The sequence below is a fragment of the Aythya ferina genome (assembly GCF_964211825.1).
Source record: "Aythya ferina genome assembly, chromosome: 5".
NCBI classification, from domain to species: domain Eukaryota; kingdom Metazoa; phylum Chordata; class Aves; order Anseriformes; family Anatidae; genus Aythya; species Aythya ferina.
This window is the reverse complement of record NC_140301.1, coordinates 28638197-28664339: the sequence shown is the minus strand read 5'-3', so window position 1 is coordinate 28664339 and position 26143 is coordinate 28638197. Positions and strand designations below refer to the sequence as shown.

At 40.5% G+C, this 26143-nt stretch overlaps 1 protein-coding gene across 2 annotated transcripts in view; it reads left to right on the top strand.

Moving 5' to 3' along the window:
- DCAF5 (DDB1 and CUL4 associated factor 5) overlaps positions 1 to 26143 on the top strand; it is a 70445-nt gene that overhangs the window by 22383 nt on the left and 21919 nt on the right. For both annotated transcript variants that reach the window (XM_084520026.1, XM_084520027.1), the window contains exon 6: positions 14072 to 14285. In XM_084520026.1, the coding sequence (XP_084376152.1) occupies positions 14072 to 14285 (214 nt within the window). The remainder of the gene's footprint in view (positions 1 to 14071; positions 14286 to 26143) is intronic.

Below are 26143 nucleotides of genomic sequence, written 5' to 3'. Positions count from 1 at the left end.
TCTCATTAAGACTTTGATTATCCAAAATGTTTCTCAGCTTGGCTGTGGTAGCAGCTGTCAGGTCATAGAAACCCTGAAGATCTCCTGTCTAGATGCTATCATGCCTTCTTCCTCAGTTTTAACTCCAAGGTAAAATGCTTGTTGGGGGCAATTTTGTGTGTATGGGACGGTCTGTGCTCACACATTTAAGGACACTGATTTTACTTGTAGTGTGGCATTGTTCTTCCTAATGCTGAATACAAAATAGCTATAGCATAATTTCATTGGTAATGCTTCTTAGCAAGTATTTTGTATTTCTTCAGGTTTAGAACCAGTGTGTGAACAACTTGATAACCTTTGATAAATCTGAATTCCAAAGTCTTTTCTTTAAATGATGAAAGGGGAAGGGAAAGGGTGCCTTATGTTATAACTTGACTGAAGGCCTTGAATGAATTAAATAGGTGGAAGCTTGTACACTTATCTGATGGACAAGAGCTACCCTCTTCTGGTTCTAATCTGATCAAAGTAAATCTTTCCAATTAAAAAGCTAAATAGCGGTGGTGAAACATCATACCTTGCAATAATAGTGCTGAAGTTCCTGGGTGGGTAGGCCACGCCACTTTTTCCATGTGTAAGGGAACGCTTACAACATCCTTACGGTACTTACTGGTGGATGTGCACTGTGTATAACATGCAGCTGATCCTTAAGCACTGAAGTCTTACAGCATTTGCACCTACAAAGTCGGTGTGCTGCATGGTGTATAACAGGTACATGTTTTCTGCCTGCAGCCTGTTCCTCCTAGAGGGCTCAGAAACAGGAAAGAGAACAGTAAGGGACAACCCTGCCCCGCTTAGAGTAGATGATACTTAGAACCTCAGACTTGGGCTGAGGAAGCTGTAAGGTTAAATGAATGCAGGTGAAAACAGTCTGCTTTCAGCTGTCACTTTCCAGGACAGCAATCAACTTTATTCCATGGCATGACCAGAGGTACATGTATGCCCAAAGCATGGTAAAGAGGGTATTCTTGGTGGTGGGAAGGAAAATGGCCTAAAGCACTCTGGTGCTACTACAGTTTGTTACCCAGAAACTCTCAGGAAAGAGGAACATTCAGAATGAGATGTCTGTGCTGTGCTGGTGGGCTGCCAAAGCCAGAGTCAGTCAGATTTAGCCAAATTAAACCAGATTTTTAGCATCTTATTTTTTTTTAAGAGTTCCAAAGCATTTGTCAAAGCTTCCACTTGTCTTGAGAGATCTAGTTTAATGATCTGGAAATACATAACTTTACTTTCAACATATTTGAGGCCAATCCACTTCGTATTATAAGGAAACAATTCTATTAATGTGTAGATCAGTTAAGATATAATCCTCATTCCAAACGCTATGAAAAATGGAAAACAAACTTCAGGTTTTTGTCAGTGGGTTTTATTTTTTTCTAGTGTCTTCCAGAGAAAATACATTGAATTTAAATATATTTGTATTAAAAAAAAAAAAAATCTCTTAAGAGTGAAATAATCCACATAGTGCTGTAAGTACAGTATTAAATAGACTTTACATAGTACTGAAGTTGGTACGTGAGTGAATTTCTGTCTATTTTCCCTATTTGTATTAATACTAAAAAGAAAGGATAGTTTCAGGTAAGATGTGTTCCAAAACCCTTTTGGCTGTTAAGAAATTTTATAGGGAGAAGGAGTTAAAGAGCTTTGAGGTTCTCCATAATCTCGGGATAAACAGGAAGCTGCCTCTATAATTGCATGGCAGAACAGCAGCACAGCAAGGAGGGTAACCCCATCAGCTGCTTTTCTCATTGTCAAGGCTCTGCTAATGGTGGAAATTCTTGCTTCTCTGCGGGTTTCTTTCTTTGATGCTGTTATCGGGATCCAAGAAAATGTAACACTGTATGAGGTGTGAGAAGGATAAAGGGAATAGAGGCTTTGCTGGGATACAGCGTAGAAGTATTAACTTGCTGGGATTGTTGAGTACAGCAGCATATAATGATAGTGTAAAATTGCTAGGTATATCTATCTCTTCCCATGACTATCTTTTTATTTCTATTCTGTGCATGGAGCTCATTTGTGAGGGAATCTATTTTATGCTCCAAGCTGTTAAGGGAAATTCCATGTTTTTTCAGTACCAGATTAATCCTTCACAATACTGTGACCATTGTGGGAACGTTTCAGTCCTATCCTATCCTTTTGCCTGTGGTGCTAGCAGAAACGACCTAGGTCAGGCAAACTTTGGGTGTTTTGTCCTAGTGTGCAGTAGTGGGGTTATGATCAGAGGCTAAGTGGCTAAAAAGAAGGGGAGGAAGTGTACATACCTAGAAATTTGCTGCGGATTGCCAAAATAGTAACTTCCAGTGGCTTATGTATGTCTGCAGCACTCTGCTACAAGAAAGGTGAAATGGGTATAAGTAGTTAATTTGCTGCTAGTGAAGCACTTCATTTAAACTGATGATGCAGCTCTCATTTCCCAAAACTACTGTTCCATCTGTAAGTATTGGATGGAGCAGGGTTAAATTGATGCAGGCACTACTTGGTTTTCCTTATAACTACAGACTGTTCAGGGGAATCCTGCTGCTGATCCCCTGCAAAATCCAGAAAGCAAATCAAAAGCCTGGAAGTCTGAACACCAGCTGTTTGGGGCCAGTAGTAGCACTGTAGCTAGCAACACCTTCACTTACCATGTATTACAGCCAACAGCAGTGGCACAGGAATACTCTTCAGATATTCTTCAAGCCAGGGGAGCTTTGTTGATCCCACAGGATTCAGCTGGCCTTCAGTCATTGGAAGGGAATCAGGCTTAATGTAAAATTTCTGGTTTTAATCTGCAAAGGCTCCTCAAGTGAGGTACAGTTTAATATTGATCAGTTAGATATGATGCATTGTCAGAAAAATAATGGTTTGCCATTAGTGTCATAACTTGTATGGTAGCTGATAAAATACAGATAATTGACTGCAGTTTTAAACTAAAAGCTCTAAATTTTCAGGGGCATTGAATTTAATTGTCTCCAAAGGTCACCATTTCTGGAAGCTCAACTTGGTCAAAACATTTCATCAACTCAAACTGTGTCTAATTGGTGCTTCTGAAAAATCCGATTTAGTGTCTTAAAGGCAGAGAGAATAAAAAACATTTTAAAAGCTTTTCTATTCAGTTTAGAGGAGTAAAAGTGCTCTTAAAGACCTTGAAGCTCAAAATTCTTGTAGCTTACAAAACCTGGCATCCATACTGATCACTCCATTTATGTAACTAGTGACTGTATAATCGCATTTTAATGACTTTCTGCAACAGTTTTGCAACAGTAGGATCATGCACCTGGAAGTGGGAAGAGACCAGAGTTTCTCTTCTCCGCTTACTGTAACCAAAAGTAAATTAACATCCACAAATAGCCCCTTGATGCCACATGGATAGGATTGCAATATAGCTACTTAGCAGCGTTGCTCCAAGGAATGTCACCTCAAAAGTCCAAACACTAAAAACCCTCTTCCCCTCTTCTCATTTGTATTCCTCCACCACCCTTCTAACTGAACACAAATGCAAGGGTAGCCACAACTTAGTGCTGAACGGATCACTGTGGTATAAGCACTGTCGCTAAGGGTCTTATTTTCAATTCCTTTTTGTAACCTTATTAGGGAAGGCGTCAGTATGTCAAAATTGTCAAGTTAATAGTGTTCTGTGGTGATTCAAAATATTGAATGGAGCGATGATAAACGAGGAGATTAGTGACTTTGGATACAGATTTCACCATTTGTTAGAAACAAATGAGCTGTATCTACTTACCTATCCTCAAAAATCTGAGGATTTTTCTCCAAAATACACAGTTCTTTTCGACTTGAGTTACAGGAGTGTGGCTTCTTGCCAGCTGTTATATGCCTCCAGCCAGGAGAGTTAGTTTTATCTGCTTTTTTCAGGCAGCTCTAAGCACCTTCTACAAATTATAAACAAAGTATTCTTAGGGCTAGGGGAAAAAAATGTCCTGATTAAGAGTAGAGTTTAGTCATGTACTAAGGAAGTGGTTAACTTTCTGATGGGAAGCTGGGAGTGCTTCAAGTTCAACCACTATTCAGCTACAACAGTGAAGAAGGTAGTTGAAAAGAGAGTTTTTCTTGGTGTGCACAGGAACATTTAGGGGCAATTGCACAGCTCTGAATTGTGAAAAGTTCAGCTCACTTCAAATAATCATAATTTGATTGCTCTTGCTCATTGAGATACAGAGACTGATTCATTTTGCTTTTTTTTCAGAGTTCATTCACAGCTTGGTATCTCCTCATCTGTCTCAGATTTTCTCAGTGCAGCAACTGAGATTCCTGCCACCCCCCTTCACAAGCCTGCTAATAAGATCTAAATGCAATGGGTTGGCTCATCAAAGGTAGCATAGGAGGCACTCTTAAAACAGAACTAATAGAAATCCAGCATGATTACGAGTTGGCTGGTGATTCTGGAACTAATTTTTCATTTTTTTTTTTAGTGTATTAATACTGTCTTTTGTTCAGATGGATGTTAAACCACAACCAGCTGTTTTGTTTCTTCTTTAAAAATAGCGTGGTGAGAAGCTTAAATATGTTCTCGATTAGTGAGGAGGCTGTTGTAAGGCACTTACAACGCTAGATGGAGCCTAGAAGCTGTGCCTGTTTTAGGTAGGCAAAAAAGGCAGTTCTGTGCATCACAAACTGTTTGCAGCAAAAATGTATTGTGGATCTGTATTGTTACAGAACTGCTGGGGGCAACTCAGCAAGTCACTTCACTTATGTATTTCAACCAACGACTCTGTAACTCCAGATATTTTTAAGTACTCTTGTGTTCTTCCTTTTTCTACTCCATGCCTGTCTCTTTTTTCCCCCCCCTTTTTTTTTTTTTTTTTTTTTTTTTTTTTTTCAGGAAGGGCCCAGTGAATAGTAGAGATGATGAGAACAAGTCTATTCGTTATGGATATAAAATTTCTGATTATATTCAGATGTTATCTCTGTGCTAATAGCTTTATTAGGTTAAAACATAACTTCTTTGTATGGAATATGGAATATCTCTCTATCCATCAAAATCTAAGGATGTAGAAGTCCTGCAGGTGATTTATGTTGGATTGACATACTGACATGTAACTGAAAAAGCTTGATGGTCTTTGAAGTTCACAAGTCCTTTGTCAGGTGTGAAATAGAAGTGGCAGCTGTCAGGACTAGAGGCAGTGTGAGTTAAATGCATGTCAGGCAGAGCATCTTTGCAGGAGAGGGTGAGGTAGTACCTCTGAATAGAGGTGTGGTTTATTCTGGTGGTGGTGGCTGAGGAGGAAGGAGGAAAGGGAGATGGATGAGTATTTTCAGCTCTGCCTGTGCCACAGGTGGTGATATTTATAGCCTGTGAAACAGAGAGGGCTATGGAGAACCAGTGTTGCAGCAGGGAAGATTTTAAAGGTCCTTAGCTAGCATCATAGCTGAGTCCATAGGTGCAGATCTCCAGCAGTTATCAGTTTTAGTTTCTAGGCTCATACCTGGCCCTGTTATTTGATCCTTAAAAATGATGCCAGAAGAACAAACGTAGCAGTTCTTTTCTGAGGAATGCTCGTGCACATGCTGCATGTTATGCTTTCCAGGTTACCTTCCTGATTTCTCTCTAACAAGTAGCTGTCACCTAGTTTTATCTCTGTGTTACCAGGATGTCTGGTGTGTTGACTGAAATATACCCAGCTCCAGGAATTACAAGTGTGGGGTCCAGCTCTGTTCATGGTTATGTTGCATGTGATATTAGTCCAGTGGGTAGCCACAGGGTTTGCTTTTGACAACAAATTTAGTGAGGCTGGGACTGTTCAGAGGCTAGAATTGGTGGACTGGAAATTTTCTTTCAAAGTAGCATCTTTGGTCGTAATTATTTCATCCCTACAGGTTTTTGATATGATGATACATGAGGTCTGCAGGAGTGGGATGCCAGGAATATGAGAAGATTTAAGGTTTTTCTATGACTGTTTTGCATTTTGACCCTGCATGTAAAGCAAGGAAGCCTGTGATACTACTAATCACTTGTAATGCACATGGTTTAGGATTATCAAAGCCCCTGCAGATGGAGAAGAAATTCCTCTGTATCACTGAATCTCCAACTACCAGTTTTAATTATTTCAGTGCAATAAAAATGTGCTGTGTGTTTCTGTTTTGAGACCTCTGCTAGTCCTCCTCTGAGCACTGCATTAATGAGTGAAGAAAAAATGTGTGTATCATCAGGTCATTTCTTTCCCTTCTAGTAGAACTATTTGTTGTGAATTTTGACTATTTTTATGCTGTTTAAAATAACTCATTTAGCTAGGTTGCAACATAAATTTTAAATGCAGCATAGGCACTCACCAGTATAGGTCAACCATACCACTTAAAATAGTTTAAATAATTATTTATCCTCTCTCACTGCTTGGGAAATACAACTCACCTCACCCCCTATACTTGTCGCATCCTCATCTGTTTTGCATTACTGAGACAGCTCTAATGATTTTTGTCTCAACCTAGAATTTGAGGCTCTCTCCTGACCCAGTTCTGATTTGGTGTATTTGCCTCACATGGCACAGAATATAAGCTTAGATATTTTTTTTCCTATTTGTTTCCATTATTAAACATTTCTTTTTGTTATAGACAGTGATTTTTTTTGTTGATGTTTACGGATAATTATCCTTTTATGGAAATCCTTGGGGTGTGTTGAAGGAACCGTTGAATGGTTATGGTAAGGGGTGGTATTTTTGTGGAATGTGCATTGGATGTGTTTTCTTCATTGCAACCATAAATAAATTCACAAACTGTTTGCCACAGATTTTAGCCAAAATCAAATTACATCTCTGAGATGAGAGCCACTGAAGAAAAAAGGGAGTGCTTTCAAATAAACCTTTTTGACTTTGGGCAAAGAGAGATGGTTACAACCATTAAGGCTTTATACAAGCTGTATTTCTGCTGGGCAGAGCACTTCGCTGCATATGGACTCTTTCTTTGTGGTTGGTGCTTCTTTATCTTTTAAGGACAGAGGTGCTACTCTAAAGTTGCAAGAGATGTAAATCAATGAATTTAATGCTAAATATTTTTATTCTGAAGTAAGCAATCTTTGCTGGCATGAGTGCCAAATAACACCTAGTCTAGAAACACTTCCAATAAGTGTGCAAGTCTGCTGGATACTGCCTGGTACTCTTGCCCACCTTTATCTGACATAACCTTACTTAAGAGTTAACTAGGACAGTACGGTATGAAGGCCTCCCTCACTTGATGCCTGTTTTAAATGTACACACGCCTTGGTTCAACCCTGTTGTAAGACATGGGAATTAGTTGTTGAAACATAAATTCATAGGAAGCTGTGGTGGAACAACTTGATGGGACCAGAGCTGTGGTTAGAGTTACATTTAGGTGGGTTTATATGCCAGTTTGCATTCTTCTTGTACGTACTGGAAGGCAAAAGCTTTGGTTCAAGACTAGATGGTGTTTCTGCAGGGAGCACCTTAGATCCTGCCACTCTTTCAAAAGAAAGGAAGGCCCCAGAGCTGAAGGCAGTGCTCCATGTGGAACAGAGGGGGAGAGCCGCCTCCCTCACCCTGCTGGCCATGCTGCTTTTGGTGCAGCCCAGGATACGTCTGGCTTTCTGGGCTGCAAGTGCACGACACTGGCTTATGTTGAGCTTCTCAGCAACTAACACTCCAGGTCCTTCTCCTCAGGGCTGCTCTCAAGCTGTTCTCTGCCCAGACTGTATTTGTGCTTGGGATTGCCCCAGCTCAGGTGAAGACTTTGCACTTGGAGCAGCTTCGCTGCAGAAAAGTGTGTGGCTATAAACATGTTTTTATTGGATGAGGAAGCAAATCTGTAGCTGATGTTGTTCAGCTTTAATGCAATACAGGAAACACAGTACAGGAAAATGCACAGGGGAAAAAATCAATAACGCAGTCTTATAAAGGATAAGGGACTGGTCTTGTGTAGGCCCTAAGGTATAAATATGGAGTTACTCTTCATGAGAAATTACTCTCTTTTGCACTCAGATTATCTTTCTGAGGTAACTTTCTCTGGCAGCTGTGTACTTTGTGTTACACTGACTTTGGTGTGTGCTTTGTTTTGGAAACAACTATTGTTCCGTCGTTTGGTCTCGAGGTCATCTTCCCTTGTCACGTCTGGCCGTACTTGCATCTTCTCTGTCTGGTTATCTGATGGAACCCACTCCTTTTTGGTTTACTGCCTCCAGCTGAGCAGTGTTCTCTCCCACAGTCTATACTCCATCCTTCAAGGTGCTATTTCTGAACACGGTGAGTAATAGACTGACTTTAGAGATTAGAGAAGGAGAAAAATGATGAGCTCGTTTAGCTAGTTTGCTTGTGGTTAGTGGACAGTTACTCTTTACTTTGCATTCTCTACTTTTATTTTGCTTTTTAAAACCCGATTAAATGCTTTTTTTTTTTTCCCTCTTCTTGCAAAACCGTTTCACTATCCAGTAGATCTCATTTATTACTTACTTGATAGTAACACCTAGATAATTCAGGCAGAGTGAGAACAGGGCACTTGTGCCTGCTGACTCAGAGCTGTAGTGAGGGCAAGGCTGGGCTGGTGAGAATGTTTGGGAACAGGTCTGTAATAAGACTAAAACAAACATTGAGTAGAGCTGAAGGAGGATGTGAAACATTCAAATAAATAGGGTTGTTTTTTCATTGTTGTCATTTCCTAACGCTTAATTGCCATAATAGCCTTAAACCCTAGAAGGATGTAAGTGATGCAGAAGAGGGAAAGAGTTTGGTACGCTTCGGGCCTCTGCTCTGTCATCCTAGTCAAAATAATGACATTTTATAGGTGGGTGTTTTCTTGTTTGTTTTTTGTTTTTCCTGTGAACAAAGGTAAAGGAAAACATAACAGTGCTTTCTGGAGAACTGCCCACGATCACTGGTGAAGCAATATTAGCATTCAGCACCTCAATTAGATCGTAAGGGCTAAACCATGCAAGCCTTTGCTGTTACAAGGTCTGGTTGCCCTGGGTACTAAAATCTGGTGATGTTGGATGATCTTAAGGCTCCAGATTCTGAAGTCAATTATCAGATAAGAATCTGTCATTTTAAAAAAATAAATTATATACATATATATATATATATATGTATAATGTGAAATATATATATATAGCCTTCCTGGCTTGGAGGGAAAGATCAAGCTTCTGTTCACTTTAGAGTTTGTCAAGCACAAAAGATTATTAATGTTGGGAATTGATCTTCCTTCTAACGTGCATGTTCCTGAGCCTAACAGTAAAGGTGAGAAAGAGTGACATGTTCTTTGAATATACAGAATTTTCGCCCTGAACTACTACAAACAACTACTACAGGATTTTCACCCTGTACTCCCTACTTTTCCAGTCTTGTTGTATGCAGGTGATTTTACTTGTTTGTCCTCTGCAAAGGAAAGCAAAGGTACTAGTTTTACTAATACACAGCCTTCATTTGGTTGTTCTTTGAAGTTCAAACAAATACCCTTTATTTTCCATCTCATGTTCTGAGGGATGTTGTTCATCTACAGAAGATTTTTTGTACAAGTAGTGAGATAATCAAATAGTGATGACAATTTAGAAAGAGGAGCATATTACTATGAAATAATAAAATGTTGGCTATGTCTTGTGTATTCTTTTTTGTAAGACACTGATGGACGTAATTTAGATTTCTTAACACTTCTCAATACTTAAAGAGAAATTCCAGGCACTTTTTTACACAACTGTGCTGCTTTTTAAAGAAGATACCTTGAGATTTCTGTAAGAATTTTAATCTCCTTTAAAACAGAAAAAAAAAAAAAAAAGCATGCATGTTAATTGATACCTTGCTTGCTTTTCTGTCATTGGTAAATTTGGCTCTTCTGAATTGTTTGCTCCAGACTGAATAAGAACTGTGTGTTTTTACATGCACAGAATTACTTTCTTAAAAAAAATAAATAAATAAATGAACTCTTCTGTGGTTTTCCAGGCCAGGATTTCTATTTGCCAAGTTTTATGCCAGTTCTTTTTGCACAGTTAGAAGTTCCTCAATTTAGTGGTTACAGAACTGCTGACAAACAAGGCTGTATGCAATCGCATGTATTAGTTACAAGCAGTCAATTCATTTTTCCCTTTTAAGGTCATTCTTTCATTATGTTGGTTTCACACACTGCTGTTTATGATACCAGTACTTTCTCACTTCCTTCCTTCCTTATCCCTCTTAAATGACTCTCATTTCCCAAGGACAGTATCTGTACTGCAGTTCACTGTCAGATTTACAGCTTATCGAGAGAAACTATTCAAATGGTCCTATTTAATGCTGTCACACACGCCTCTTTTATTTTACTTCTGCCAGGACACTGATCTTCTCTCAGTTCTAGTGCTCACTGTCTGCTGTCAAGCAAACTCGGGAGTAGTCTGGGTTAAGCGTCTGTTACCAGTCAGGCAGCTGACTTTTCTAAAAAGGATGAAACAACTTTTTTTTCTTCAGATAGCGGGGAACAGGAGAGAAACATTTGTTTCAGGTATGGTCTTTTGCTGCAGAGGAAGCGATTGAGTGGTGCAAATTCTGACTGCAGTGAGACGACTCCTTCCCTCACCCCGCTAGCTGCCAGCAGAAGCGGATTTATTTACTTTAGTGGTGCTGCTCTTGGATTGAAAGCCTTCCATTGTTTGCCTGAGCTGGTATTTAGCTACCACTCGAGCGCTGCCTGAATGCAGCATATCCAACTACGGAAATGACCATATTGCACATAACTGTCCATTTACTCCCTCCAGTGCCAGCATGTGTGTTTGGATGTAATGTTCCATCTGTGGACTAAATATTTCTCTTAATCATACAAGATGACTTTTTTTAAACTCAGGAGTGGGTATGGCTCTGTTGCTCCCAGAGCTGGTAGGCAGCCCCAGCATTCCCCGGCTGCCTGGGCAAGCCAAGTTTGGAAGCAGTCTGACTCCTGGCGTAGTCTGGGTCTGGGTGCACGACGATAATGCCTGTGGCAAAAAGCGGGTGCTGCCCATCTTGCTCAGGCATGTCCTTTTGGGTTCCCCCTTGGATTTCTCCTTAGCTGTCGTGGTCTGGGTGCTTGAGATGGGAGTATTGGTCTTAGTCTGCCGCGTCAGTAAAGCTGTAGGAACTGCAAGGTGGTGATTCTGAAATTTGTTTGCTGGAGCATGAAGTAAGGAGCTGGCAGAAGTGACAGTTGTAACATGGGCAACACATCCAAGCATGTCTGCAGTGCCCCACATAATCCTGTCTGAAAAAAAATCCCAAAGTAGCAATGACTGAAGGTACTGAGCAGCAACATGATGCAGTCTGAAAAGTGGGGGCAGTCATTTTAACACTGAGCATGCTTAAGCACAATTTTCCCCTCCTCATACTACTGTTGTCTTCGTCTTCCCTGTTGTCCTTGTCCTTTTCATCAGGAAATGGATGCTTGGGGAGCTTTGATATCAGTTTTTCTCTCATCCTCACCTAACTACCTAATGTCTCTTTTCAGAGTCTGTGGAAGGTAAATGCTTTATAGAATAGGTCACTAGTCCACATGAACGGTAAATGTCTATTGTAGCCTTTCTTCCTCCTTCAGCCAAATTTAGCCCACTTTTTTGCAGGTATTTTTATTTATTATTTTTTCTTTGAGCCAGATGTCATGGTCAAGAACAGCACAAACTGTATTTCCATTTCAAGTGTGGCTGAATGGTACGGAGTAGAGATATGAAGTAGACAAATCTGTGAGGCTTCTGAGAGGTGCTCAACTATGCAGCTTCTTAATATTAGACTTCTAATCTGTGTATGTGATCATAATTTCTGAAGTTCTACTTTTTCTTCATTTAATAAGTAGAATACTCTTTTAGAGCTTTGTTTCACTGAAGTTACTGAAACAGGATACAGAATTCAACTCTAATAAGTGTTTTGTTTGATAGCTTTGACTGCCATAGGAGCCCAGTGAAAACATCTGTAAGCAGAATGGAAGCTAGTTTAATGTTATACTACTATTACTATAAAACATAATCTCAAAATATTTCAGGCAGGGCATAATAATAGTAACCATGGAAACTGCTTGGAGATCTGAAAGGATGGGGTATCTGGTATGCTCGCTTGCAGGCACGAGAGGATCTGGGCTGCAGTTCAGGCCCAGGAAGAGAACTGGTAATGGGGAAGGGGGCTTAGTCTTGGTGCAGCATTGGCCTGCATCTTACCATCAAATCAAGTTGGTCCATGTGCATCATGGTGTTCTCATGTGGTGGAAAACTTGTATTTTTATAGAAAAAATGACCTTTCTCAACCAAAAAAATGCGGGTTTATTTCTTCTGCAGTATTTTAGTTTATATTTTTGTGGTGGTGGGGTGGGGTGGAGGGGGCAGGTTGGTTTTTGTTTGTTGATAAGCAAGATAACCAATGGACACAAGTGACTGATCAGGGGACAAGAGGAAGGAGGTGCAAGAAGCTGGCAGGCTGGCACAGCTGTCTTGTATAATGCTCTTTTACATCTTACTTGAAATCGGTTTCCACAAAGCCAAAATCTAGATTGATCAAGAAGCTACATACCTAAGTGCTCAAAAACAGCATAGTAAAAGGTGCTAAGAATTCTTGGTGCCCAGCCTGAAGCTCTGTGGAGCTGTTTTTGAAAATGTGGCTTCTGGTTCTTTCGTGGCACCTTGGCTTTGACTCTTCAGCTCACAAAGTTTGTGCGCGTGGGAGCAGCGTATTTCTAGGGTGTTCGTTATGGGGAGTCTAGTCTCCTGTTTTGTTTTTGGTTTTGTTTAACTCTGGCTTAGGAACAATAGATTTTTAACTTTACAGTATCTCCTGTAGTGATGCATGCTTCAACCTGTGTGGAATGTGGCTTCCCATACACGCGGAGTGACTCATTTTTCACAAATGTTGAGGCAGAGAGCTACATCAGAAAATCTGAAGCATTAAAACCAGTGAATGAACTCCCTTCTAGAATCTACAAATTATGTGCTGGCGTGCCTTGTCTGGTCCAGAAGGTGCATAAAAATCACAGCTCTTTACACAAGATTTGATGGAGGCTGCTCAAAACCTGTTTATAAAAGGTCTGGTTCCAGTACGGTTTAAGGAAGCTTCAGTGGTCTGTGTGTGGGGAAAAATAAAAAAATAAAAAAAAAAGTAATAATAAAAGAAAAAAAAAAAAAAAGAAAAAAAACACAGATAAAATATCCTCCTTGTTTGTCTCCCTCTCCATACACATGATGATTTCAAATACAAGGATTAAGTCTTTGAAAAGACAAGAAAGCCTCTAGAATGCATGTTAAATATCAGGTGTGCTTTGATCATCATTAAGCTCACAGATGGGTCAAATTCCATATTCTGTTACTGTTCTAAAAAGAGTATGGAAAATTATGACCCTTTATTTTTATGCTGTATATGTCAGTAAGAACTGATACAGATACTCCAGCTCTGGTCATACAGCCTTATATGGGATAAGGAAACCAGCTATTTCAACCATGTGAGATTTTTAGGTGATAGTGTCATCTGTTAGCATAATTGTCCTGCCTATTTGGCAATATTTGTACATGGAGCAAGTCTGAGATTAGCTAAGTGTCTTATTTTAGCATTTCTTGCAATAACTTGTTAGTAAGGTGGCCTTTTATTTAAGACAGCTGGAACTGATTTTAGAGTTCAAACATTCTTTGATGTTTTGTAGAGCTGTAAATAGAAGTGGAAGTAAGATAATGGTCGGAGTATCTATGCTTGGAGAAAATGCCATCCATTGCCAGAGCAGAGAGACAAAGTTTGGCTTGGCTGGTTTAGGGTACCAGCTGAACAAAAAGAGCTGAGTAGGGTTGGTTTTAGATGCCAACATCCCAGAAGTACAAGAATAGCCTTTTAAAGGCTTACAGTTACTCTGTGGAACTTTGCTCCCAGGCAGGAAATGTATTTGTTACAAAACTCTTCACAATCTTAGCTTCACTGTTCTGAGACTTTATAGTCTTACCGTTTTGATAGTTTGTCATCTAGGCTTTGAATGAAGTTTGTTCAGGGATTGATGCTTCGAAGCAGAAACAATACAAGAATAGAATTTATGGGCTTGTCAGCTTGAAATGACTCGGTAATGTTAGAATTCTGTTTTTAAGCAGTTCGGTTCATCTGTGTAGCCCATCTGACCTGTTTCCTCTGTCTTTTCCCAGTTCGTTGCTGCGCTATGGTGGAAACCTCTCCCTTCAGAGTGCCATGAGTGTCCGCTTCAACAGCAATGGAACCCAGCTGCTGGCCCTGCGTCGGCGCCTTCCCCCCGTCCTCTACGACATCCACTGCCGACTGCCCGTCTTCCAGTTCGATAACCAAGGGTACTTTAACTCGTGTACCATGAAGAGTTGCTGTTTTGCAGGCGATCGTGATCAGGTAATAAGTGGGTGATGCTGTCCTGAGTCTACAAAGCTTCCGTCAGTATTTGAAAACACCTTCGTAGGGTTGCGGTTTTGTTTTTTTGTTTGTTTATTTTTCCCTGATTCAGTTGATAAAACAGAACACGGAGCATGTATAGGCTTACTTCAGAACTGTTCTGCAACATAGGCTCTGGATGAAGCAAAATGTATACCAAAGCACACAATAAGTTTTACCTCTTGACTGATGTGATCTAGTACTTATTTAGGTAATACTCACAAGAAAAAAATACTTGCAGAGGCCTTTTAGGTCCATTTAATATGATTTTAGAACCACGACTAAACAATATTATCCCCATGTGATAAGGAAATATTTTCATTTCAATACTGTTTTTGAGAATAGTAGAAACAATCCCAACACTTACATTTTGTTGTGTATTCATAAAGTCCTTAATTCTTATTTCAAATTATGTTTCTCCTTTACTTACTTTACTTCTGGATCCGATTATAGGTCTTTATTGTTCAGTGTTCTGTTAGTGGTGATGGCAGGGGGTTAGGGAGGAGTAGTTTGTTCCTGTACTGAGGCAGGACTCTGTCCCTACTAGTAATCACAAAAAATAGGTCACACACAAAGTGGCTGTATATTTCTAGAGCTGAACATTGTCTTCGGACAGCTGTATTTAATAACCGCTAATGATGTTTAGGGACAAAAGATGCATTGTCAAAACACAATAGTGCAGGACTAACTAAGATCTGAAATTTTTTTTTGCTGTCATCCATAGAAGTCCTGCAGTCAGAATTCGGTCGCTAATTCTATTGCTGCTGCAGGAGGCAGAGTTGAGCTTCTTTCAGATAACGAGTGGGAAATACATTTGCATCACTGAACTTGAGCAGTGTGATGAATGGGCATGGGAAATCAGTGTGTTGCACGTTCCTTCTGAGTTTTACATAGTTTTTGGCAGAAGGAGAATGAAAATGCAATACTGAAACCATCTTAAAAAATTAGGAGTATTTACTGTAAAGAATGGCAAACACATATATAACAAAAAAAATGCTGATGATTTAGGGTCCATTTGTTAGTCAGCCTAAAGATGACACTGTTTTCTCCTTTGGAAGTCAGAGTAGAACTGTGTACACTTTGACAAGTAGTTTAGCTTCTTGTCTGTTACTGAAGATGTAGAAAAAAGCCTTAGTGTCTCTTTTGCTTTTTAAGTTATTTTCTGTTGGGTATAGTGTTGTGTTTCAGAAGCCTGTATTTTTAAAAACCTCTATTCTTTGGGCTTGATGGACCTTCTGTTTGAATAAGTACTAGCACATAATACTATTAACAAGTTGGAAATCAGACCAAAAGGAGCTCTATTCCCTTATTAGTGCCCTAAGAAGTTAATAGGAGAGGTAAGGTTTAGTATGGAATATTAGAAATGTGGAATCTGACATCTAGATGCAGGTTTGTACCCACCCTTCAGCTGGAGTAAAAGAAAGATACTGAAGTTGCAGGAAATGCCAACGTGTGGTCCAACTGCATGTCTGAAACTGTCCAGTAATGCTCAGCTTCAGGTGACTAAAGGTTGTCAGCGCTACTGACAGTCCTTAGAGACCATCTTTACAGAGAACCCAATTCTGTCTCCAGGTGTGTCTAGCAAAGGTTAGAGCTCAAACCTCCTGAGTAATAATAATAATATATTTTTTAAAGGTTAGTCCTTCTATACAACTAGTATGCAGCTGCTTTTTGGTCAGTTTTATGAGTATGAAATAATGCATGCAAGATAATAACAACAAAAAATCTGTTTTTAATTTAAACTGGTTCCAGTGCTGCTGCCCCCCCCCTTTAATATTGCTGTATTTTGCCTTAATAAAGAATGTCTTTCATTTGAGATCTATGGGAAGTCCCTACTGAGCTTCATAGAATTCCTTGCTTGTACTTCCTTGTAGGATCAAAACTTTGTGAGCTGAAGTTTTTTTGTGCAGGGGTCATTTGAAGGGATCTAGGGATAAGAAAGTTGTGCTCAAATTGTGAGTGTCGTTTGTGGTAGGAAGGATTCTTCAGAATTTTTCTCTTGTTGCACCTCAGATTTTCTGTCTTCAACTTTTCTTTTCATCTTTATTAAACTGATAATTCAATCTTTTTTTTTCTCCTTTTGAGCTGTCTTAAATAGTTAGGTTTAAATACTTCATCCAGAGTCTCTAGTAATTTAAAAATGTGACTCTCCTGTGTTCAAAAAGCATTATGTGCTGTCTGCACAGTTAGTTCATCTGATAAAGTTGCATTTCAGTTCCCTATTTTAACCCTAACACCAAAAGGCCTATCGTTAACTCATGAGTGCTTAGGTTGCTGTTGGATTGAAAAAATAAGCGAATGGCTGAAGGGGGAAGCCCTTCTTTTCAGCAAGATGCAAGACCTTTAACTGATTCAACTTCCTAACCTGGCAAAAGTATTTACTTTTTCTTGATTAATGACTTATATTGACACTCAGAGGGCTCTGCCAAGCGTTTGAATGTGATATAAGAGACTGGAGGGTGGATGAGAGGTGGCCTTTTATCGCTGTGAGGCTCAGCTCCTCACAGAACTGCATCCTTTGCTAATCTTTCCATGAAGTTTGTACATGGAGAATGGTTTACTCATGGGAAGTTTCCCCGTGAATCATGACTATCAGGGCTTAAAACCACCCCCTGAAGCTCTTAGTATCTCAGTACTTGCCTTTGGAATCTTGCTGCCTCGTGGATATCTACAGAGATGTAAATAAACCCGTGTTCCATATGGAGTTTTTGGATTCTAGTAAGGCAAAAATGAACATGTTCTTAGCTGCAAGCACACAATCTACAAGTTTTCTTCGACATCACAGCTAAGTATTGAATTTCTTTAAGTATAAGTTCCCATAGTAATCAGATGTGTTATTCTTACTTTGACAAGTTGTGTGCGCATGTGATCACATTAAATACATAGTTAAATAAATACAATTTCTTTACACAAATAAAATACAGACTACTAGCTGGGGAACAGTTTGATTGGTTTGTTTCTTTGGTGACAGTTGGACTGTGTGCCAAACTGAGCTCAGTGTTCCCATTAGTCCCCACAGATTGTTGGGACTCAACAGGATTCAGCTTTCCTGGCTTGTCATGCAGGAGGGGAGCCTGCAACCAGCAGGTATGCAGTGATCTGCATAGCACCTCCTTGGACTGAAGCACCTGTGATACAAGTAGATTGAAACCTCTTCACAGTGAATGAAATGCTATTAATGCTATAGGGAACAAGAACTATAAAGATTCACCTGTTAATCCCAGTGATTTTTTTTAAATTTTATTTTTAATTTAAAATAGCACAGTCCAAAGCACTTTAAATGGCTTTGAGTTCTTGTAGGTATTTTGTGGGGAGAACATTGCAGCTCAAGCAGGGTGACAGAGGTCTTGGAGGATGAACAGCTTGGCTTCTTTTTGTGTCCTTGCAAACTGCTTTCCTCCAAAAGTGTTACTGCCCTTGTCCTTGTGAGCTCGATTTGAAAATCAGCAAACAGTATATGCAAACGTTTTTCCTAGAAATGCTCCAGTCTTGTTTATTTCAGCTACCAAAGCCTGAGAGGCAATGTGTAGCTGGCGCTTTGTTTGCACCCATTTTTAATTGCCTTCATTTGCTTCTCAGAACTGTCTTTTGTCCATGTCATGAGTGTAATGACCTCATTCACATGCCACCAATCTTGCCTTTCTTTGTAGGAGAGCTCTGATGCTCACAGTTGAATGAGTTCAAAATTGTATGCTGTGGGCATTATCTAGGAGCTCACTCGAGCCATACAGCTGTGGGAGGAAGGAGGAATAAGATAGGCAAGATGGATCGGGTAGGACCCCCAGCTGACCTCTCTCTCTGTTTTCTACAGAGACTTACGCAGGAGCAGAATCTGTCCATCCTTCTGGTACAGGCATCCAGGCCCAAATTCTTAAAGCCCGTTTATTTCTGCACCTATCTCCCATGGATTTTCCCCTAGTGTTCATGTACGCACAAAGTGTGTGAGAATCTCAGGTTGCATCAGGAGGACTGAGGGGAGTTCCCTTTCTTCTGGTCAGCTTTAGGATTTGAGAAATGCTTAGATGCTAAGGATTTTTAGTTGATGTATGGCAAATACCTTCTTGGATCTGAGGATACAGGAAGAATTGGAGTGCTTCAGGTACCCAAATGTGTTTTTAAGCGTAGGTTATGGTGATGGACAGGAGAAAGAGAAGAGGAGGGGGAAAAAAAAACCACACCAAACTCAAAAACACTTCCAAACTAAAAAGTAGAACAAAAATTATTCTTGCTCAAGTACTGTTGCCTGTGTCACAGTGCTGAGCGGTATCATTTCGCTGATTTATTTATTTTTTTCCCCACTGTGTAGGTAATGTGGGGTTCCACAGCACTTGTAGCTGTGAAAACTGCTGCTTGGTGCCTGCTTTAAAAAAGGGGGGGTGGGGAGAAATAACTTGTACCCTGTGAATCAAACAAAAAGTGTCTTGACTCTGGCATGCCCTCAGACATTACATCACCACTCAGCCTTTTCTGTTGACATTACGCTGGTATAGGAGAGTTTCAGGAATGCACCACTCACGGTACTTCAGACTGCTCCAACTCCCTATAAAGTTACAGCCTTCATTATGTTGAAGGCTCTGTACTAAATAGCCCTGGGTAGGGACAGCCCCGTTTTTAACAGCACAGAATTACTGCGTGAACGTAACCCTTCTGCAGGAACAGGGCTACTTGTGCAGGTGCCAGAGGTCTTACATGGCTGTGCGTTGCCCTCCTAAAGAAATACAACTTTTCTTCTGTGTTCTTCTTTGTCATATAATATAAGGACCATTTATCTCAGGAAATAGTACTTATCAGCGTCTAGCTTTAAAACAGAGAAAGCAAAACGAGAAGTCTTTTTCTAAAGAGCACGTTTTGTTTCCTATGCATAGAAGACTTCTTAATGACTGGTAGCTTACTGCAGTCATTACTACTTAGTACATGAAAAGCAGTCAGTCTGCAAATATTTTGTAGCGCTTGCATAAAAGAAAATGAGTCTTACTGTGTCTTAAGTTGGCACCCTTCAAGAATTGTTGACGAGGCTGTATTTTGTTTCTACTTTCTCTAAATGGCAGATTCAGTCCCAGATACATGCTAACATTACATACATACAAAATACCACATGAGCAGTGCATCTGGCTATGGACTGCTTTGTTTATTTATTCCCCATTGCTTTTGGTAATTGACATATGGGAGGCTTGTACTAAAAATGGCTCTTCAGAGCCTGGGTCTTGGCAGAAGGGGCTGGGAGTTTCCTCTAACCCTTATGGTTCAGATCACCCCTTCCCCTGTTCCCTGGGGCATCCTGCCAGCCCTGTTTCCTCTCTCCCTTCTCTACTGAATTCCTGTAAGCCACTGGTGGAGGTTTTTAGACCTCTGGATAGTCATGGATAAACCCAAAGGGACCCATACTGAAGCTGAATTTTGGAGCCCTGACTCAGAAGACTTTGAAGCCTGCAGGTTTGGTGTTCCTTGTAGGTGCATCGCAGGAGACCTGCAGTTCAGTAGCATCACTTGCAGGACAGGGGAGAGGGAAGGGAGAGTGAGCACTACAGTGCTAAACAAGCCAAGGGGGCTGTACTGACAGCTATACTATGAATTCTGGATAATCCTGACTAATACAATATTTGATTTTAGCATATCTTTGACAAAGTAACAGCCGAAGAAATCAAAACAGAGCAGTTGGGCTATATGCAGTTTCATCCATCCAACTAAGAGTTCCCTTAGTATGTTCAGATAACGTTGTTGCTTTCTTTGGAACATAATAGGAACATTATGGAACATGTTTCCCTGCCATAGAAATCCACAGTAAGAATTTCTAAGTTGCTTTTTTGTTCGTGAATAAAATTACTGTTATGGCCCCTGTGCATAGCAAAAAGGCAGCTGTAAAACGGTGATGGATTGCTCCTGATGATGCTTCTGTAAGCATTTAGGACTGCCCCACACAGAGTTGGCTGCTTGTAAGATTAAGAATTTAGGGAGTGGGAATACAAAGTTTTGGCTTTGAACTTTATGTACTAGCAGCGAGTTGTGTTTCTCCAGTCTGCTGTGTCATGGCTTTTCTTTTTCCAGTTCATGAGATAGGCATGCTTCATGCTGAGGAACAAAGTTACTGCTGGAAAAAGCCTTCGGAGGTACCTTCCTGGTTCCTAGGCCAAGATGGAAATCTCAGGCTCTTGTTTGTGCCAGTTTGAACCCTCCTGAAAAACAGTCTCAAATGCTGCAGGTTGCAAGCTGCTCTCCTTGCTTGTATGAAAAAAGGTGGCTGTTTAAAAGCAAAGGTTTCATAATGCCATGGTGCTATGAGAACTAGTTGAAGGTTAGTCTTGCATTATGTCAGACTGCACAACAGATATGATTCAAGCCATAGGATTTATTACAGAGTAGAAGATAAAAGAACTTACAGGTATCCTTTTTAGTAGATAAATGATATTAAGAACCATAAACTTCCCAAAACATGTTTCAGTAATAATTTTCCTAGTTATTTCTCTTCCTGCTTTAGGTCTAGTTATTGAAAGACACGAACAAGAGGTGAATAGCCTGCACAGGTGACTGTTCTTTGTTACCCCACCCTACCCCCGGGTTACCTAGCTTGAAGGGAGGAATTTCTTAGTTGACAACAGTGACAGCTTCTAAAATAAGAAAAGGGAGCCACTCTGACTGGGGTTGCACTCTGAGGGGACAAACAAGGCAGTATGGCATCAAGAGGGGAGGTCCTGTATGTTACTTGGGCCCTTTTGGCACTCACCTGAACCTGGCTGAAATAGCTGAAGCAGAGGAAATGGATTGGATGACTGATTGTGATTTACTATAGGATTTTAGTGTTCTAGGTACTGAACCAGCCTCTACTGTGCCATGAGCTCTGATGTTGGCACAAGGGGTGTAAGTGGAAGCATACCCGGCAAAGAGGCCAGCAGATGATCATTAGAGCAGATTTTTCAAGTTGTACTTGGTAGGAATTCTATTCTGAAAGCCTAGATTCATCAGCATACAGAAACAGCCTGACACAAAGATCAGGGCTTGCAAAGAGATGCGATATTTAGCCCAACCGATGGTTTGCTTCTTGACTGCTAAAGGAAAGAGCTATATATCTGCTTTGTGGGAGTTCTTTTTTTTTCTTTATTCCTCTGGAAATGCCCTTCTCAAACTATGTTATCTCACTGCTTTGTGTGCGTGCTCCTTGTTGCTTCTTGAATAGGAAGACATGTCTTCCTCCTCCATAGAAATTAGACCTTCGAGATGATCAAGTCCAACCGTTAACTGTATGCATCCTTAACTCGTCTTCCTCCTGGTTAGTGGGTATTCTAAACAGAAAGATGACTTGAAAATAAATGTGGGCTTTCTGCTTGCAGAGAAGTGCAGACTTGGCACTAAATTCTGTTCAAATTGTAAATTAAATATCAGTCATTTAAAACAAAAATTCTGGGGTTTTTGAGATGCCAATACTGCATTACACACCTTTCTCATAAATGAGACTGCTGTGTCTAAGATGTAGCTGTAAGAAAAGGAATTGGTTGTCATGTCAAATATGGTTCTCACTATACATTACATATTTAGCATGAAAAATATTTATGGTTGAGATATTTTATATATACACGTATATATATGTATGAGGTCACCTTTTGAACATTTTGGTTTTATGTGCTTGTACTTTGCTTTCTCATCCCCTTTGAAATAGTTTCATGAGAGGTAGATCATGGTGATTTCATTGGCATTTTGTTTGGTTCAAGGATGACTTCCCTTTTGGGCTTCGTTTTGTTCATTAGGGAGGCATGATTTTGGTACTGCCTTTCTCTCAAAGATGATACCCTGTAAGTAGCCACTGTTTGTTTTTTTAAGAAAAAAAGTAAATCTGGCCAGTTCATAATTATTGAGCCCTCAGGTCTTCTGTCAAATTTGAAATTGTCTGCTAAGCTTGAAAGTTCTTGAAGTTGGGTTGGTGCCACAAAGAACAAAATAGCATACACCTGGTTTCCTTAGGAGACCTTTCTCCCTTGGGAAAAATACTCAGTTCTTATATTCTTCATGTAAGTGGTTTCCTTCCCCAAAGTGCTGATTGCTATGAATTTTAATCTCTTGGACAAGTAGTGTTTTTCCAATTCACATCAAACTGTGGTTTGTTCAGTGCATACCTCACCACAGAGATGTCCAAGGTATCTTCTCTTACGCTCAAGTGCAGTTAGGACTTCAGCCTAGCAGACTACCACCAGTCCAGAATTTTTATGAGTTGTCAGTGGGAGAAAAACAAAAGCCTACACCCCAACCATGAATTATATTACAGGCAACATACGGAGGACGTTTTGTTGGTCCCTTTGAGGAAGGGACAGGCATACTCAAATGAGTGGGAATTGAGATTTAAGAAGTTGAATCTCTTTCAGAGCTGACTTGGTAAGGCTGTAAGCAGCAGCATGGAATATGAGCCTGTCCAACTCCTTGCTATCTGTAGGGTGAGTGACCGTAATTTGGGTGTCAGTGGGCATGTTCAGGGCTTCTTCAGGTTGGCACTTTTCAAATGGTCACCATGGTGCTTTTAAGACAAGTTTTGTTATTTATGTTCTTCTTACTCTTCCTTACATTAGTAGGGCCATTCAAAAGATCTACTCATATTTTGGGAAAAAATTATCTGTGTCTGCTGGTCCTTTGTCTAGGTCTAAAAGCTTGAAAATGCCTCTGATCTAGGTCATTAAGTAAAGGGATTTTATGGAAACAGAAAATGTGGATGTTAACAAAAAAAACAGTGTAAGGTTTGATATAGATACAGTTTTATTAAGTAGTCCATATTCAGTAGTACCTGAGGAAATACAGCCTGTGGGATTTTGAAAGCTTTGAAACCAGCAGTGGTAAGTATAAAAATAAATTCTCCAGAGTGGTATTGCAAAATGCAGTGCTAATGCTACTGTTACAAGGCTATAGCAGCAGCTGATTAGGTCTCCATTTATTTATATCAACTGTTCTAATCTCCTTGGGGAGAGAGAAGACAAGAAGAGTTGCAGGGAGCGAGTGGAGATCGCTAGTCCGAAGTAGCGCTGCCAGATTCCTGATGATAGCTCATGTTAATCATTTCATGCGTACTTGAGGCTCAGACTTTCTCCAGCAGCAGACTCTAACCACGCCTGAGAGTTTTCTTCCTTCTAAGGCAAACTACTGAATCAGCAGCTGGTAGTCATCTGGAAGCCTTTTCCTGTCATTGTTAGTAACAGCTAGACGCAGCAGCTGATTCTTCCCTGCTTAAAAAATAAATATTAATTATTAGCAACTGCTTTTCTCTATAACCTCATGTTCATGTGAATATGCTGAATGTTGATTTCTGAAGCCCTAGTCAGATACAGCAGCAAAAAAGCAGACAATCAAACAGGTGGTTTTAATATTGGTCTCTGCCCCCAGACATCTGAGCATCTGTACTCTCTGCTCAGCGTCTGCTCTCATGCAGAACTCAGCACTACACCAGTTCTCTGTGTTATGCTCTGCTTGCAGCCTCTCTTCGGAGGGGAGGGTAAAAAGGAGGGAGAGCGCAGCCTGTCTTAGCATTTACTTGTTTTTGTAAGCACACATGGTTTTGCCTCTTACTAGCTTGCCTGTGTGATTTGATTATCCAGGCTTTTGGTCTTGAAGCAGAAGGTGCTCTGCTAGGAATTACTCTTTGTGCATCCCCTCAGGACCAAAATCCCTTGGACATAATTAAAGTGGAGTCTAAGCATATGCAGCATGATGTTCTTTCATCTACTGTACTCCAAACCCCTTTTCTTTCCTTTCTTTTCTTCCTTTTAAGAAGTCTACTCTATTCCCTCAGGATTTTAGCCTTATTAACAAGGGCTTGGTGCACTTCATAGCAATTATTTCTTTGAATTCTCCAGTAGCATGGAATGACTTTTGCAATTCCTCAGTCGTCATCCTGCAGCTTTCAACCAGTGGGGAAAAGTATTGGCTTATTTGTTATGCTAATAACAAGTACATGGGGGGGAAAAAAATCAAGGAAATGTCCCAGTACCATCAGTCCAGCTGTGATCTCCAGAGGCCCTGGGTTCCCATTGCCTTGTGCAGACACTACTGATTGGCATTGCCAAATGTCAAATTGCCACATGGCACAGTGCAGTTCTGGCTTCAGCAGCTTGGGTGCCTGCTCTTGAGGCTTCAGCTGGCACGTTGTTCTTCAAGTAGCAGAGTCATGAAGTTGTGCTTCTGGCTGCCTCTTGGTCTGAAGCTGCAAAGTCCATGCTGTACTTCTCAGCTCCCTACTATCACCTGATCTCACAGCAAAAAGGCAAAAGGAATGGGAAAAAGGCAAAAGGCCTTGAATTCAGTTCTGTATTACGAGAACAGCAGGAAGAAGCATGTACCCTAGAGGCACAAACCTCTTAACGTGGTAGAAGAATGGAAAACCATGGCAGCTGCTACTGTGGTGGCAGTAGAATGGTGAAGATTCCAAATTGGTTGGGTATTTTGCAGAATACGGTATGTTTCTAAGGATTACTAGCGAGAGCTAATTATTGGAATAAAACTTGAATATATATAAAAACTTCAGCCTGTAGTTTAAAACATCAAATTTGTATCTATCAGTTTCTGGCCGTTATTGATGACTGTCTGGGTTTCAAGGTTAGACACACAGCTACTTCTTCACAACATCAGCTCGAATCCTCAGCTTTGTTCTGTGATTAGACATAAATTGCAATGTGGGTGCTGCATTTGTACTTACTGCCTCCAGAATGATTTGGCCATATTTATTTGGTTGTTGCAAATGTCACCGTCTTCTGGCTTAATAACTAACTGAAGGACATTGTGATGCTTTTAAGTAGATAGTGGAGTTGAGTCTCTCTGTCCTTGGAGAGAGAGGAAAAAAAAAACCAAAACATTCTGCTAAGCCAATTCTTTCCATTTTATTTCTTTGGTACTCGCAGAATCAGAAAAGAGCTCTGGAAGTCACCTGTCCAAAGCTATTTTTCAGAGCAGGCATTGTCAAAGTCAGCTCAGGTTTATCAGGGAGCCTAGTTAAATTTTGGTTTTGCAAGGGTGGAGGTTCCCCTGTATTTCTGGGGCTGAGTTGCAGTGTTTGTCATGCTCCTGAACACGTTGTTCCCTTGTGCTCAGCTGGAATTTCCCTTGCTGTGACTTGTGACCATTGCTTCCTGAGCATTCACCGCATGCCTCTGAGAAGTGTCTGTCCCTGCCTGCTCCGGGTTCCTTTGGATAGCGGAAGACTATTGGGGTCCGCTCTGACCCTTCACTTTCTTTTCTTCTGCAGTTCCCAGTTCCCTTAGCTTTTCCTTGCAGGTCGTGTGCCTTTGTAGCTTCGGTGGCCCTCCTCCACTCTCTGCCCAGTTTATTAGGGTTGCTCTTGTACTGGGAGATCCAACCGGACACAGTACTCCAAGTGTGGCCTCACAAGGGCCAGGTAAGGGGAATAATCACTTGTCTTGACCCTCTGTTTGCATTCAAGATGATGCAGCCAAATCGCCATTAGTCTGCATCGCTGCAAGGACACAACAATTTTCCCTTTCTCCAAAGTCAGACTCAATCAGGAGCATTTGAAGGTAGTGTGTTCCTCTTCAGTGGACAATGATACATCAGATCTCCTAGACAGTTGACCACTGAGTCTTACAGGGCATACAGTGTTTTCATCCGCAGATCAGTTTTGAAGCTGATTTGAAGAGCCTCAGAGATGCTTGGTTCCCTGCACATACATAATGTGATTTTTCTGTGTTTTGTGCCTGGTGCGGGATATCTGAAACCTGTCACTTCTGGGCCTGACATTGATAGGCGTGTTTGATTTCAGACGTGAAGTGGTAAATTGCTCTCATATTAAAGGAGTTGTTGGAACTTTTGAATTTATGACCACAATACATTAAAAA